Source organism: Grampus griseus (assembly GCF_964374135.1).
Source record: "Grampus griseus genome assembly, chromosome: 11".
Lineage (NCBI taxonomy): Eukaryota > Metazoa > Chordata > Mammalia > Artiodactyla > Delphinidae > Grampus > Grampus griseus.
Genome location: NC_139005.1, coordinates 96,327,613 through 96,344,156, shown reverse-complemented (window position 1 = coordinate 96,344,156; position 16,544 = coordinate 96,327,613). Strand labels below are relative to the sequence as shown.

The 16,544-nt window shown below is 50.5% G+C and overlaps 1 protein-coding gene across 1 annotated transcript; it reads left to right on the top strand.

The window, feature by feature from the left end:
• Positions 1-9,072: 9,072 nt before the first annotated feature.
• Positions 9,073-16,484, top strand: RRP7A (ribosomal RNA processing 7 homolog A). The gene is made up of 7 exons (XM_082665497.1): positions 9,073-9,157; positions 10,785-10,927; positions 13,068-13,193; positions 13,924-14,041; positions 14,361-14,458; positions 14,802-15,000; positions 16,132-16,484. Exons 1-7 carry the CDS (start codon positions 9,085-9,087, stop codon positions 16,215-16,217), a joined length of 843 nt encoding a protein of 280 aa, XP_082521623.1. The 5' UTR covers positions 9,073-9,084; the 3' UTR covers positions 16,218-16,484.
• The last annotated feature ends 60 nt before the right edge of the window (positions 16,485-16,544 follow it).

The following is a 16,544-nucleotide window of genomic DNA, read 5'->3' as shown; positions in this document are numbered from 1 at the left end:
TAAGGGATATCAAGAGAAGGAAGGTTTCTACGCTTAGAAATGTCAACAACATTGATAAAATGTCAACAGTATACTGTGGTAACTTATGTGTATTTAATGTAATTCTTAGAACAACTTCTAAAAAAAGATAATATACCCCAAAACACTATAGATAAATCAAAATGGAATTCAAAAAAAAAATTCAAGTAACCCACAGGAAGGCAGAAAAAAGAAAAGAACAGAAAACAAAAAAGATGGGAGACTCAAGCCCTAACATCACTAATTCTATTAAGTGCAAGTGGTCTAAATATATCTATTGAAAGACAGAGATTGGCAAAGTGGATGAAAAAGTGTGACTTAACTACATGCTATCTACAAGAAACTCACTTCAAATATAACTATAAGGTTGAAAGTAAAAGGATAGAAAAATATATCATGCAAACAATCAAAAAAGAAGTAGGTATATTAATATCAGATATATTAGACTTCAGAGCAAAGAAAAGTTACCAGGGACAGGGAGGGACACTATATAATGAAAAAAGGGTCAACCCACCAAGAAGGTACAATCCTAAATATGTATTTACGAAACAACAGAGCTGCAAAACTGATACAAAAACTGATAGAATTGAAAGAAGAATAGCAAATCCACACTTCCACTGGAGACTGCAACACCTCTCTCTTAGCAACAGGTAGAACAACTGGACAGGAAACCAGTAAGGATGTAGAAGAACTTAACACTATCGACCAACACGATCCAATTAATATAGAATACCCCACCCAGCAAAGGAAGACACGTTCTTTTCAAATATCCATGGAATGCATACAAAGATAGCCCATATCCTGGCCCATAAAACAAAAGTCAGCAAATGTGAAAGAATTGAGACCATACAAGCTCCTTGGTCACAGTGGAATCAATAATCCCTGGGTTAAAGATGGAAAGCTTTCCCTCTAAGATCAAAGGCAAGACAAGGATGTCCACTTTCACCACTTCTATTTAACTTTGTACTGGAAGTTCTAGCCAGGGGGTTCAGTGCGGGGGAAAAAACATCAGATTGAAAAGAAAGAAGTAAATTCATCTCTATTGTAGATGGCATTGTCTTGTATATAGAAAATGCTAAGTAATCCACTAAAAGGCAACTAGAACTAATAAACACAGCAAGGTTGCAGGATATCGATACACTTGCAATGAAAAATCTAAAAATCACAAGAAAATAAACAATTCCACTTAGCATAGAATCAAAAAGAATAAACTACTTATACATAAATGTAACAAGTGTTAGAATACTTATACATAAATATAACAAGGGTTAAACGCATAGTCTGAAAACTATAAAACATATTTTTAAAGAATTTAAAGGGACCCTGAGTAGCCAAAAGAGTCTTGAAAAAGAATTGAAGGACTCACACTTCCTGATTTCAAAATTTAAGTACAAAGCTATCAAGACAGTGTGGTAACGGGACTTCCCTGGTGGTCCAGTGGTTAAGACTCCACACTACCAATGCAGGGGATGTAGGTTTGATCCCTAGTCGGGGAACTAAGATCCCACGTGCCGTGTGGCGTGGCCCCAAAAAAAACCCCAACTATTGAAGTATAGAAAGTCTTGAAAACGGAAGAAAAATCTTTTTTTAAAAAAATTTATTTACTTTTGGCTGTGTTGGGTCTTCGTTGCGGTGCATGAGCTTCTCACTGAGGTGGCTTCTCTTGTTGCAGAGCACAGGCTTTAGGCACGCGGGCTCAGTAGTTGTGGCTCACGGGCTCTAGAGTGCAGGCTCAGTAGTTGTGACGCACGGGCTTAGCTGCTCCGTGGCATGTGGGATCTTCCTGGACCAGGGCTCAAACCCGTGTCCCCTGCATTGGCAGGCGGATTCTTAACCACTGAGCCACCAGGGAAGCCCAAGAGAAAATTAAAAAAAAAAATAGTATGGTACTAGTATAAGAATAGACATATAGATCAATGGAATGCAGTGGAGAGTCCAAAAGTAAGCCTCACATATCCGGTAAATTAATTTTTTTTTTGGCTGCGTCCGGTGGCTTGCAGGATTTTAGTTCCCCGACCAGGGGTCGAACCCGTGCCCCATGTAGTGGAAGCGTGGAGTCCTAACCACTGGACCACCAGAGAATTCCCCTGGTCAATCAATTTTTGACAAGGGTGCCAAGACAATTCAGTGAGGAAAAAGAATAGTCTTTTCAACAATGGTGCAGACAACTGGATATCCACAAAAAATAAATTTCATCAAAATTTAAAAATCTGTGCTTTAAAGGACACCTTTGACAAAGTGAAAAGACAACTCAGGAGATACGAGAAGATGTTTGCAAATCATATATCTGATGAGGGAATTGTATTCAGAAAAGATGAATAACGGAAGCTCAGCAATAAAAGGACTGGGATTTCCCTGGTGGTCCAGTGGTTAAGACTCTGTGCTCCCAATGCAGGGGGCCCAGGTTTGATCCCTGGTCAGGGAACTATATCCCGCGTGCTGCAGCCAAGACCCAGCACAGCCAAATAAATAAATATATAGTTTAAAAAATAAAAATAAAAGGACAAATAACCTCCCAAAATGAGCAAAGGATTTGAATAGACATTTCTCAAAAGAAAAAAAAAAAAGATACACAAATGGCCAACAAGCACATGAAAAGATGCTCAAACTCATTAGTCATTAGGGAAATTAAATCAAACTCCAGTAAGATACCACTTCAGTACAGTACCTTCCAGTAAGATACTTCTAATGAAAGATAGATAATAACAAGTCATGGTAAGGATGTGGAGAACTTGGAAACCTCATACATTGCTGGTGGGATTTTAAAATGGGACAGTCACTTTGGAAAACAGTCTGGCTGTTCCTCAAAAAGTTAAACAAAGAGTTACCATATAACCAAGAAATTCCACTCCTAGATATATACCCAACAGAAATTAAAACATGTCTGCACAAAACTTGTACATGAATATTCATAGCAACATTATTCATAACAGCCAAAAGTAGGAACACCCATATGTCCATTGACAGATGAATGGATAAAGAAAATGTGGTATATACATACAATGAAATATTATTCAGCCTTAAAAAGACAGGAACTTCTGATACATGCTACAACATTAATTAACCTTGAAAACATGGCAAGTGAAATAAGATGCAAGAGGACCTTATATGAAGTACCTAATGTAGTCAAACTCATAGAAACAGAAAGTAGAATAGTGGTTAACAGGGGCTGGGAAAAGGGGAAGGCAGGTACAGACGTTAAATTTGGGAGAGTGAGAAAGTTCTGGAGGTGGATAATGGGGACAGTTGCACGACAATGTGAATGTACCAAATGCCACTACATTGTACACTTAAAAGTGATTAAAATGGTAAGTTTTATGTTTATTTTACCACAATTTTAAATAAAGGAATGAAGTACTGATACATGCTGCAACATGGATGAACCTTGAAAAAATTATGCTAAGCAAAGGGAGCCAGTCACAAAAGACCACATATTGTACGTTTCCATATATATGAAATGTCCAGAATAAACAAGTCCACAGCAACTAGTGGTTACCAGGGGCTGAAGGCAGAAGGAGAAGACTGGGTGGCTGGTAATGGATATGGGGTTTCTTTTTAGGATTCTCAAAATGTTCTAGAATTAGATAGCAGTGATGGTGGCACAACCTCATGAATATACTAAAACCCACCGAATTACATACTTTGAAACAGCGAGTTTTATGGTATGTGAATTATATCTCAATAAAGCTGTTATGAAAAACGTAGTGACTTAAAACAGCAAGAATAATTTATGTTCTCAGTATTCTGCTACTTGGGCAGGGCTTAGCAGGGATGACTCATCTCTCCGCCACATGGTGTTAGTGGGGTTCACTCCTACAGCTTCATTCCATCAGTACAGCTGGGGCTAGAACAACTGATACAACTTAATTCACACGACTCAGCTGGCAGCCTCCCTCTCTCCATGTGGTCTCTCTCTCTCAGAAGTCTAGGTCAAGTTTCTTTATATGGCTAGATCCCAGGAGGTTGAAGGCTATAAACTTAAATCCTGGGCTTGAAAACCCCAGTATATGACTTCTGTCACAATCTGTTGGTCAAAGCAAGTCACAAGACTGGCCAGATTCAAGTGGGGACATAGCCTCCAGCTCTTGATGAAAGGAGTGGCAGGTATTTACAGGGGTGGGAGGAATTGTTGGCAGCCATCTTTAGAAAAAATCTCCCAGAGATCATATGAAGCTGAAAAAATAGGACCTTTGCTTCCAGCAATAAGCAGAACTAAGTTATATGGAAAACCCTCTCCTTACAAAACACCTAGAAACTCTTCATATAACAGCCTTCCTTTCAGTGCTGTACACCTGTGAAAATAAGGAATATCTCCAGGCACAAAAATGAAGAATCTAGATATTGGAATGTTAAGTTAGCAGTGAAGCTATAGCTACCTTACAGGTATTTGTTGATACAAGGACTTAAATACTGGATTTCAAAGGCTAAAGAGGGAAGAGGAGACAAAGCTATCAGTCTACTCAAGGTGGAGTGTTGGAACTTACAGCCATGCACTAAATTCCCTAGTGGTGTCTCCTGGGATCACCTACCAAATAAACTACTTGCGCCTGAATCCTTGTTCCAAGGTCTGCTTCTGGGAGAACCCACTCTAGAACAATTGGTACCAGAAGGGAGTCTAAGAAATAGATACTCAGAATTAGATTCTGGAATTGGAAGGCTCAACAGCTAGATGGCAACAAAGATCCAGTTGGTGACAGTAACCGGAGTAGGTATTATGGTGGATTAAAGATAGCTGCAAATTATTTGACACTCTTCCCTTCAAGAGGTGGGCTCTGTGCCCCTCCTGAATCTGAGTAGGCTCTGTAACTGTTTTGACCAGACATGACTCAGCCAGCTTCTGGCCCCAGACTTTGAAAGGTTGGCCACTTCCCCACTTCCTACCCCCGGAACACCCTCTGGTGGCCTTGAGCCACCACGTATGAAGACTCACTACTGAGACCATATATTGGGAAAGCCATGGGTAGGTGCTCTAGCTGACAGTCCCACGTGAGCCCAGCCTTCCAGCCATCCCTGCTAAGATGCCACATATGTGTGAACCTAACTTGGCCCCTTCAGACCAGACCATATGCAAACTGAATGACCTCAGTCAATGCCATATGGAGCAAAGGAATCACCTGGCCCAAATTCCTAACCCAGAAAATCATGAGAGGTAATAAAACAGCTATTGTTTTGAGCAGTTAAGTTGTGGGGAAATTTGTTATGCAGCAACAGCTAGCTGAAACTTGTTGTGATAACACTTGGCATGCTGAATCTCATAATTACTAAGACTCATCTCTTCTGCCCTGGGATGGGGCACATTGGAGAAGGGGGTACACTGGCTTAGGCAATGTCGCTAACATTTGAGATACATGGGGCAATGGTAATTTATATGGAAAGTGAACTTGATTATTATTAAGTGGCAATGATGTGCTGAGGGAGAAAATAACAGGCTCAGGACAGACATTTATCAATCCATGGCCCAGTGTGAAAGCCAGGAGGTTTCAATATCAGTGTTTAAAGACTCTTGTCTACTGCAGCCTGTACTGGTGAAGGCCCAGAACCTGCCTGAGAAGAGTGGAGTTCTGAAGCAGGCCAAAAAGATGACTCTGCTAAAGCCTGTGCTCCAGTTATGGTCACAGAAGGGAAGGAGTGGGACACTGAAACCTAGCAGGGGGACATCTGGTAGATGGGCTTAAGGATCTTGAACCCCAGATTCCCATTAACCCCCTGAGCCAGTAGAAGTGGCCCATTCCCTCTTGCTTAAGAATAGCAGCCTCTTACCTGGAGACCACGCAAAGTCCCCCCTGTGATGGTTAATTCTTTTTTTTTTTTTTTTTCCCATGAGGCTTGCGGGACCTCAGTTCCCTGACCTGGGACCAAACCTGGACCCCAGCAATGAAAGCCCAGAATCCCAACCACTAGGCCAGCAGGGAGCTCCCTGTGATTGTTAATTCTGTCTGTCAGCTTGACAGGGATAAGGGAGCCCAGATAACTGGTAAACAAATTCTTTCTGGGTGTGTCTGTGAGGGTGTGTCCAGTATAGATCAGCATTTGAATTGGTAGCCTGGATAAGACATGGCCCTCACCAGTGTGGGTGGGCATCACCTAGTCTTTTGGGGGTCCAAACAGAACAAAAAGGCAAAGGAAGGGTAAATTGGCTCCCTTTGCTTGAGCTGGGACATCCATCTTCTTCTGCCCTCAGACATCCGCGCTTCTGGTTCTCAGACCTCCACACACAGACTTAACCAAACCACCAGCTTGCAGACAGCCGATCATGGAGCTTCTTGGCCTCCATAATCACATGAGCCAATTTTTATAATAAATCTCTTCTTTCTATCTATCTATCTATCATCTATCTGTCTATCATCTATCTATCTATCTATCTATCTATCTATCTATCTATCTATCTCTATATCCTCCTGGTTCTTGTTCTCTGGAGAGCCCTGACTAATACACCCCCTAAGGTAGAAGACTTGAAGCAATGCTTTCCCTCCTCAAGATCTGCTCCCCTAAATTCCCTCTTTGCTTCTGGACCAATAATTATGATCGAGTCTCCCCACAGCCCAACTGGGGAAGTCCTGCCCCTGCCATGAGAGAACTGAGATGATTCCCCACACTGGCTGCAGAAACTGGCCGAGATGTGCCAGCAGAACAAGACCATGTCCAAGGTGGGTCTTGAGGGCTCCGGTGGGAAGAGAGCAGAATATTAGGTTGGGTGAGGGAGGGTTTACAGACATGGAGCCACTCCCCCGAGGTTCAGGATGTGATCTGGCAAGAGCCCTGGAGCCAGTCCTGACATGCCACTGAGATGGCTCCTTGAAGTGTGGAAGAAATGGTGGCCCCACTAAATAAGAGGGAGGTAACAGGACGATCTTGGCAGGGTATTGAGAAGGGACCAAAAGGCTCAGAGGTGGACGTAAGACCAGAGAACCCAGCTGGCTGCATGCTCAGAGGGCCCACAGGAGCTGCCTTCACTCAAGCACAAGGGATGCACGAGTGAGGATCACTGATGCCACAGGGGGCTCGGGGGGCTGCCTCTGAGGCCAGAGGGGTGGACAGTACCTTGGAGCTGGGCTCCCAGAGGTCAGTGGGGATGACAGGATTCCAGAGAGCAGAGGCTGGGGTTGATGTAACTACCAGAACGGGAGCAAGGCCAAGCGGCGGCCAGGGAGCGTGGGCCTGCAGGGTTCTGTGCTGATGGCTCGCAGACCATGGTATTCCCAGGGACTATGGCAACCATGATATTTCTTGACTCTTATCATCAAAGAAAGAGGGAAAACAAGTAAACAGGAGGCTAACGCCAGCTGCTAATGGAAAAAATTTCAACCCCTCATCCAGTTTCCAGGCCCAAGTCAGTCCTCAGACCCAGAGGTCACTGATTGAAAGGGAGGCTGGGTTCCCTTGAGAAGAATGCTATAATGCCAGAGCAAACATTTGTAGTAGCAATTCCACCAGGCCTTCCACAAAGGGACCCACAGCCACTTCCAAGAAGTAACTGTACACTGGGACAAGGGGAATACTGGAAATTTCAAGGGGAGTTGGGTACATGGTCTGAGTGGGCCTTTGGTCATCAGATAAATAGAGTCCTTGGACTTCTCTCCTCTGTCTACATTCACTCCCTGGGTGATGACACCCTCTCTCATAGCTTTCAATAACATCTGTACATCACTAGCTCCCACATGTATTTCCCAAGTCAGACCTCTTCTGTGATCTTCAGTTTCATATCTCTCTGCCCACCTGACCTCTCCCCTGGGATGTCTAATGGGCATCTCAACGTGGTCCACAGCAAAGTCCAGATCTGCCCACCCTTTCCTGCTCCAAGCCCACCTCTCCTACAGTCTTCCCATCTCAGTAAATGACAACACCATTCTTCTAGTTGCTCAGACACTGAAACCTGGCAGTAGTCCTGGATCTCTCTTTTTTCTCACACTGCATACCCGATCGGTCATCAAATCCCATTGGAATTATTCAGAACATACCCAGAATCCAACTACTTCTCACCACCTCCACTACTACTTCCTTGGTGACCAAGCCATCATCTTTCCCCCAGATTATTGCGATGGTGTCCTAAACAACCCCGCTGCTGCCCTTGCCCCCCACAGTCTAACTGTAATACAGTGACTCCTCTCTGCTCAAAATCCTACAGTGGCCCCCATCACACTTAGAGTAACAGTTAAAGTGCTTCCAGTGGCCTACCCGATCCTACCTGACCCACCAAGCCCCCTACCCCCTGACTTATTCTTCCTCTGGCTCCCTGTGCTCTCTGCTGCTTCTCTACCACACCAGGTAGGCTCCAGCCTCAGGGCCCCTCGCCAGTTCCCTCTGCCCAGAATCTCTTCACCTGAACGCCCTGCTCCCCCACCTCCTTCAGTATTTTGTTCAAATGTCACTTCAATGAGGGCTTCGTCTTATTTAAAATGACAACACCTTCTCTCACCACACTCCCCGCACTTTGCACTGATGCATGTGCTTTATATGTTGCTTCTTAGATGTTTACTGGTTTCTTTTTTATTATTATAATTTTTCAAATTATTTGTTTATTTTTGGGTGCGCCGGGTCTTCATTACGGCATGCGGGATCTTTAGTTGTGACATGCATGCGGGATCTAGTTCCCCGACCAGGGATTGAACCTGGGCCTGCTGCATTGGGGGCGCAGAGTTTTACTCACTGAACCACCAGAGAAGTCCCTGTGGTCATGGTTTCTTTCCCTCGTTAGAAAATAAACTCTGGGAAGGCTCTATTTTATTTCACCCCTGTATCTCTAGCGCTGAGGACAGTGCCAGGAGTATTCACTGCTATTTGTGGAATGGATTAATGAATGAACGGAAAGTAGAGGTCGCACCCGTGAGCGGCCCAGCTCTACGGAATTTACCCCCACATTCACGCGCAGACTTTAATCCGAGCAAATGAAGGTGGCGCCCTGGGAGGACGGCGGGAGGGAGTGGGCGGGGGGGTCGGGGAGTAGGGGCCGGGATAGGCGGGCCTGGAACCGAGGGGCGGGGCCCCCAGGCAGTGCCGTCGTCACGGAAACGGCTCCCTGAGCCGAACTACAACTCCCAGCGGCCGCCGCGGCTTCCGGTTGGCAAGATGGTGGCGCGCGGCCGGAAGCGTGCGGCGCGGGAGTCTGAGAAGGGGATTCTGAGCCCGCCGGGCTACTCAGGTGAGGGGCTGCGGGACGCGGGGCCGGGGGACGGCCAGGCTTCGTCGGCAGGAGGCTCGGGGTCGGCAGTGGCTCTGGGCCCCCAGGAGCAGCCACACAGTTGGACATGAGGCCCGGAACGTTGTGAGGCCCGGGGCCCCCCAAGACCCACGCGGCGCCCTGTTCCCATCTGGCTCCACTCGCCCGGGACGAGCCTAGTTTGGTTAACGCTTCCCTTGAGTGAAGCCACCTCTGTCTACACTCTCCCAGGGCGAACCCGCGTCCGTCTACACTCTCCCCCTGAGGTGCGCCCGTCCGCTTACCAGCTCCCCTTTGCAGTTCCTAGTGCAGCCCCCTCAGCGCTCACCTGGCCTGTGCCCTCCGCACTGGTTCTCCTGCCTTCCGTTTTCCACCCAGGAGCCAGAATGTTCTTTCTAAAGTCAGATTTAAATCAGAGCTTGCCTCACACGCCCGTACCCACTGAACTCCCTCCAGAGGCTAAAGTTAGCACCTAAAACAAGGTCCACACTTCCCACCATTGACTGCGTGGCCCCGCATAGCCTGGCTCCTGCTGACCTACAGCTCTGTCTTTCTGTTCCTCTGAGGCAACAAGCTATTTACACCCTCAGCGTTTTTGTAACTTACTGGGTCTTCTTCCTCAGACCGCTCTGCGCTGTTCCACGGCTTCCTGTCATTCTGGTCTAAGCTTTAATGTTTCTTCCTCGAAGAGCTGGTCCCGATCGATGGCCTGTCCTCAGGCTTCTGCCACCCATCACCCTGCACTACCTCACTCTGTGTGTTTCCTTCCTATTTGATACGACCTTGTTACATGCTTACTTCTTGTCCTTTTCTGCCTTCACCATGTGAGCTTCCTGAGCGCAGGGGTTGCAACTGTATCCTCACTGTGCTCTGAAGAAGGTGGTGAGAAAAGCAGAACAGTCCTTAGCTTGATGAGGGTTAAAGTTTATGGGAATGCCAGCTATCGGCCTGATCATCGCACAAGGGACTCCCCTGGCGGTCCAGTGGTTAGGACTCCGTGCTTCCACTGCAGGGGGCACGGGTTCGATCCCTGGTCGCGGAACTAAGATACCGCATGCCATGGTGTGGCCAAAAAAAATCACACAAATAGAGACATAGAGACCGTGAGAGAAGGTAAGAAGGCGCAGAGCAGGTGGATCTAACCTGGCGTGTAAGGGTCTCCTGAGGAAGTGAAGTGAAAACCTGAAGGATGGGTGGAAGGACGAGGGTTGATGTTTCAGGAAGGGGAGAGCATGTGTGAGGCCCTGGCTTATTGGAGGAACAGAGAGGAGGCCGGAGGGGCCAGCATGTGGTGTGGAGGGGGGAGGGTGGGGTGAGAAGAGGCTGCAGAGGCGGCCACGGTAAGGACTTGGCTGTTTACCCCAAGAGCAGCGGAGTTGAAACTTCTCTCCTTTCGCATCCTGTTCACATTCTCTCTCCTGCAAGCTTGGGAGCCCTTTCTGGGCAGATTATCTGTTCACCCTCCCAGCCTGCATAATACTCTGCACAGGCCTTGCCTAGGGGAAGGGCTCAGTGAAGGATGGATGGACAGACAGACACACAGGACTGGAAACAGACAACCTGAACCTGACTTTCATGCTGTCCCTCCCCGTCCCCATTTTCCTTCCAGCCATTCCCATCAAATTCTCTGAAAAGCAGCAGTCTTCTCATTACCTCTATGTGAGAGAGCACAAAGTTCGAGAAGGCACCAAGTCTTCCTGGCCTCAGAAACGGACCCTTTTTGTCCTCAATGTGCCCCCATACTGCACAGAGGTAAACTGGTGTCTGGGAGGGAGCCTGAGCCTGGGGCGGGGGCTCCAGGCAGAGCTGGGCTCCTATGGGCCCCCCACCAAGTCCTTAGTGGTGCAGTGGAAACAGCTAACTGAAGCCCTGAGGGGTGGTATCTGTAAGGCTGCCTCTCTTGTGACAGGAGATTGGCCTTTTAAAGGTGTGTTGTAAAAAATATAATTCCCTAGGGAACCCAGAGCTTTTTGTATGTTACCCAGAATTGTTTGAGTTATGTATTTTTTTCCCCTGATTATAAAATTGATACATGTCCATTGCAGGTACTGTTAATAATACAGCTGAAATGTTCTGTTGCTTAAAGCGATCGATGCATAACTGTCTCTGTCTACCATAATTCCATACGAAGACAGAGACACATGTTCTCAAACATTTTTCTTGAGTATTGTGAAAGTTGTGCCAACTACTTGTGTGACATCTGACAACATAATCATTGTATTTTTTTAAAAAAATTGAGGGACGGGACTTCCCTGGTGGTCCAGTGGTTAAGACTCCGTGCTCCCAGTGCAGGGGCCCAGGTTCGATCTCTGGTTGGGGAACTAGATCCCGCATGCCGCAACTAAGAGTCTGCATGCCACAACGAAGATCCCTCGTGCCGCAGCTAAGACCCAGCACAACCAAATAGATAAATAAATGTTAAAAAAAATAAAGATCTGATACATGTCCATAGTAAAAGATAGGAAAAGTAGAAGAAAATAAAATTACCTCTGAGTCTACTATGCAGACATGTCTGTTAATTTTTTTTCACAAAAGCTGTTAAATTTAGTATTTCATTATTTTACAGAAGAGAAATTAAGGGAATTGCTGGATTTTCGATGTTTTTTTACAGAAAAGAAATACTAATTTCTAAAGATTGCTCTACAGTTAAAGAGAAGAAGTAACAGTGAGAGGAGAGGGTGTCATTTTTAACCTTTCCTGAAGACTAGTGTATGTATGGAGAAGGGCCTGGACCCAAGTGTAGCACTCACTGCATTTCACAAACTGAGTAAACCTGTGTCATCAGTACCCAGGTGGAGAAACAGAACATCACCCGCACCCCCAGAAGTCCCGTCATGCCCCTCCCCCCACCAAGGATAACCAGCATCCTGATTCCAACGGAGTAGATTTAACTCTTTTTTTTTTTTTTTTCCGGCTGTGCCTCGCGGCATGTGGGATCTTAGTTCCCCAACCAGGGATTGAACCCGTGCCCCCTGCAGTGGACGCATGGAGCCCTAATCACTAGACAGCCAGGGAATTCCCAGATTTAACTCTTTTTAAATGGCTGATTCAGGTAGTAAAACTTAGTTGGTTTTCGTATAAAATCAGAGTACTCAGAATAAAAGTAAAAATGTCCCACCTGTTCTTGTAATAATTTTTTTAAAAAGTTGAGAACCCACTCCTACTTTACGGATCATTCACTTTTTTTTTTTTAAATTTATTTTATTATTTATTTATTTTTGACTGCGTTGGGTCTTTGTTGCTGCGCGCAGGCTTTCTCTAGTTGCAGTGAGCGGGCTTCTCATTGCGGTGGCTTCTCTTGTTGCGGAGCACGGGCTCTAGGCGCGGGCTTCAGTAGTTGTGGCTTGTGGGCTCTAGAGCGCAGGCTCAGTAGTTGTGGCGCACGGGCTTAGTTGCTCCGCAGCATGTGGGATCTTCCCAAACCAGGGCTCGAACCCGTGTCCCCTGCATTGGCAGGTGGATTCTTAACCACTGCGCCACCAGGGAAGTCCCGGATCATTCACTTTCAAACGGAGAAATCCCTTTCAGGAACAGACCAAGCGTATCCTGGGCATGTGCTTCCAGCAGGGTCCTGTCATAAAGCCAAAAAGCTTATACCTGAATTTTGTCTCACCTCTGTGTCCTCCCTCCTAAGTCCCCGGCCAGTGGACTTTTTACCCACAGCTTTGAACATGAAAATTCACAAGGTTGCTGTCTGGGGCCATGGGGGGCCGGGGTTGTGAGGAGGTGGTGTTGAGGAGGTGGTGGCTTGCCCAGGCCGTCTGTGCAGGCCCCCAGGTTGGACTCCGAGACCTTCTGGGCCCCGGTCCCCTGGCAGTGCTGCCCAGGGCAGAGGGAGGCTCCAGAAAGGCCTTGTAGCCGCTCATACTGTGCTTCTCTCCGGCCGCGGCAGGAGTGCCTGTCCCGCCTGCTGTCCCCCTGCGGCCCTGTCCAGTCGGTGGAGTTACAGGAGAAGCCGGATCTTGCTGAGAGCCCAAAGGAGCCAAAGTCAAAGTTCTTTCACCCCAAGCCAGTTCCTGTGAGCCTCCACTCCTGGGGTCTGCTTGAAGGATGGTGTGGGTCGGGCCAGGGCCGTGTCCCCAGTGTGTAAGGGGAAGGTGGTGTCAGGGGTGGCAGTGGGACTTGCAAGCGTTCCCTGTGCTCAGGCCAGTCCTGGCCTGTGTGGTCTAGGAGGGCTGTCAGGTAAACAGCTTCCACTCCTTTCCCAGATTTGCCGTGTCCTGTCTGGCTCTTTCCATTGTCCTGGGTGAAAGCTCAGGGGCATCTCTGCTCACTGCCCAAGGGGCCTCCCTGAGCCACCCGCTGCGTCCCGCATTGAGGTCAATTCTTTCTTAGGCTTGGTGGCCTGGGCCTCGTTTCCCTGTGTGCCTTGAGTCCACACCTCCTCCCGTTTAGTGGAGTTTGAACTAGTGAGCGCCCCATCTGTCTGTCCACTCCTGGCCCAGGGAGACACGCTCTTCCCTGAGTCCCTCCCACACCTGGAACAAAAGTCCTGAGTGTCTCACCTCTCCCTGGTGAAGAGGTGGGATCGGGTCATTTTTAGCAGAAGTTGCATAACTAGGAGTGTGGCCGCCCCTCCCCTGGATTAGAACAACCTCCTGGTTACCTTCACGTTCAGGAACAGCCCAGCACATCTCTCCCGGCCCCGCGACAAGTCAGGCTGAGGGCAGGGGGGAGCCCTTGGGCCAGGCCTGGGATGGCTGGGAGGATGGGAAGGCTCCTGGCACTGACATCTCTCCCCCTCCCAGGGGTTCCAGGTGGCCTACGTGGTGTTCCAGAAGCCACGTGCGGTGTCAGCTGCCTTGGCCCTGAAGGGCCCTCTGCTGGTCTCAACAGAGAGTCACCCTGTGAAGAGCGGCGTTCACAGTCAGTACCTCGGGTGCCAGCGGGCGCCTCCTTCCTGGGCCCTGGGCCCTGGGTCGGGGAGGGGAGCTTTGTGGGCTGGCGTCTGCCGTGTCCCCTCGCCCTCAGAGCAGGTGTGGGAGGCTTGAGCTTGGCACTCGGGGTGGGCATAGGTGAGGGCCCAGCTTGCCACCACTAGGCTCTTCCTCACGCCCCGAACCCTGGCCCACGAGTCTCCCTCCCCACGGCCTGTGCAAGAAGATCCCACCTGGCCTGCAAGGTCCTGGGCGGGGCCCCGAGGGGCGGGCCTGGAATCCGTCTCTCTTGCTCCCTCCTCCCTCAGAGTGGATCAGAGACTACGCAGACTCCGTGCCGGACCCCGAGGCCCTGAGAGTCGAGGTGGACACGTTCATGGAGACGTACGACGAGAAGATGGCTGAGGTGGGGCTTCCACACGGGCAGCTGGTGGAGTCCAGGCTCTTCTCTCTCTGCTGAGCCCTGGGCCTCCTGGCTGGGTAACATCTAGTCTCGGAATGGTCTCTAGGGAAAGGAGGAATGGTCTCTAGGGAAAGGACGGTCGAGGGTGGAGGAGGAGGCAGCGTTGGCACGTCTGCCCCCCGCCCTTCCCCCACACTCAGCCGCTCACACAGTGCTGGGTGCGTGTGAGCGGCGCCAGGGCGGTCCTGGGCACGGGAGGGAGAGCGGAGAGGGGGAGGTGAGGTGCTCCTGGGGCCGCAGGGCGGCTCCCAGGCACCTGCCCATCCCAGGGCTACGTTCTTTGCAGGAGGAGGCTAAGGCCAAGGAGGAGGAAGGGGTCCCTGACGAGGAGGGCTGGGTGAAGGTGACCCGCCGCGGCCGGCGGCCGGTGCTCCCGAGGACGGAGGCGGCCAGCCTGCGGGTGCTGGAGAGGGAGAAGCGGAAGCGTGCACGCAAGGAGCTGCTCAACTTCTATGCCTGGCAGCACCGCGAGACCAAGATGGAGCGTAAGGGCGCGCCCCAGGCCCCTGTCCTTCGGCCCCCTGCCCTGGGCGCCCAGGCTGTGGACGCGGTCTTGTGGCCGCTCTGCCAGCCCTGGCCAGACACGGAGCTCCTGACGGCAGGCGCCAGGCCTGCGGGCGGGTAGGGCGTTCTTGGGCGCAGACTTCCTAACAGGCTCTGGGGTTATGGTCCCAGCCTGGCAGCGTCCCCGTGTCGTGGGCTCCCTGTTGCTCCCGAGGCACCTGCGGGTGCCTCTGGGTATTGAGGCTGCACAGGCACCTGGGATATAGGCCCCACCTCCAGGCCCTTGTCAGCCTCCGGCAAGGAGCCACACGCAGAGGGTGGCCACACGCAGAGGGAGCCCCTGACCACCTGTGGCTGCTCTCGGGGGCTATGACGCCGAGCTCGCGGCCCGGGCTGCCTGGTCTCCTGCTGGCAGGACGGCTTCCCCGTGGACCCGGGAGAGGGTCCTGGCCTTGCACGGGGGAGGCCCTGACCCCGCCGCCTGGTCACACCACGCCCTCACCTGCCTCACTGCTCCTGCCCACACCGTGCCCACCGCTCCTTCACTCTGCGCTCCTCTGGCCCCGCCTGACGGGCCTCCACCAGCCTCCCCGCCCTTGGGCTCAAAACCCCACACCCGGCGTCCCGACCGGTGACCGGAGTCGCCGCATGTATTCTGTGGCAGTCTCGAGGTGGAGGCCCCTTATTCCTGACACGCGCCCCCGGCCTGATAGCTGCCGTGAGGAGGGGCTGGGAGAGGTGTCCCGGGGGTCTCCCAGCAGCCCCAGAACCTTCTTCCTTCACCTTGGGGGGCGTGTTGGAGGCGGGGTAGTAAGGGGGCAAGTGCCTTTTGGCTTTCTCTGCTTTCTCTTCGACCTGGTGAATTTTCTGCCTGAAACCTCTGGTGTCCCTTCTGCTCCACTTCAGCCTCTGCCCTCCGACTGGGCTGCAGTCTGGTTCCAGTTCCCACCGCAGAGGCGACGGGGGAGGGGGGCGGCCGTGCGGAGCGCCCCCAGCGGGGAGTGGGGACTGAGGGAGGGGCTGCTGCCCTCGTGAGTGGGGGGCAGCGGGGGCAGCTTCCGCCCGGCCTGTCTGATCCCGGCCCTGTCTCGTCTTACCCCCTCTCGCCCCAGATCTCGCGCAGCTGCGCAAGAAGTTCCAGGAGGACAAGCAGAGGATCGAGCTGATGCGGGCCCAGCGCAAGTTCCGACCCTACTGAGCCTCACCCCTCCGCGGGCCCCGTGGAGAGGGGTGGGGACTGGGTGGCAGTGCGTGGCCAGCGAGGACACAGGGCCTGCAACACTCATCTCAGCAGCCGTGCCCAGGCTGAGGGACCACACGTCAGCCCCCGAGATCTGAGCCCACCTCATGTGGGGTACAGGACAGTGTCACCCCTTGGCTCCTGTGCTTCGGCAGTCCTGGGGCCCGGCGCAAGGACCTGGACTCCGGAAGCCACTGGCCCAGGAAGTGGCTCCTTCCCTGTCATGGGCTCTGTCCCCAGCCTGTCTCTGGACTCTCCTCTTAGGGCTAAGTGTCTGCTGTGTTC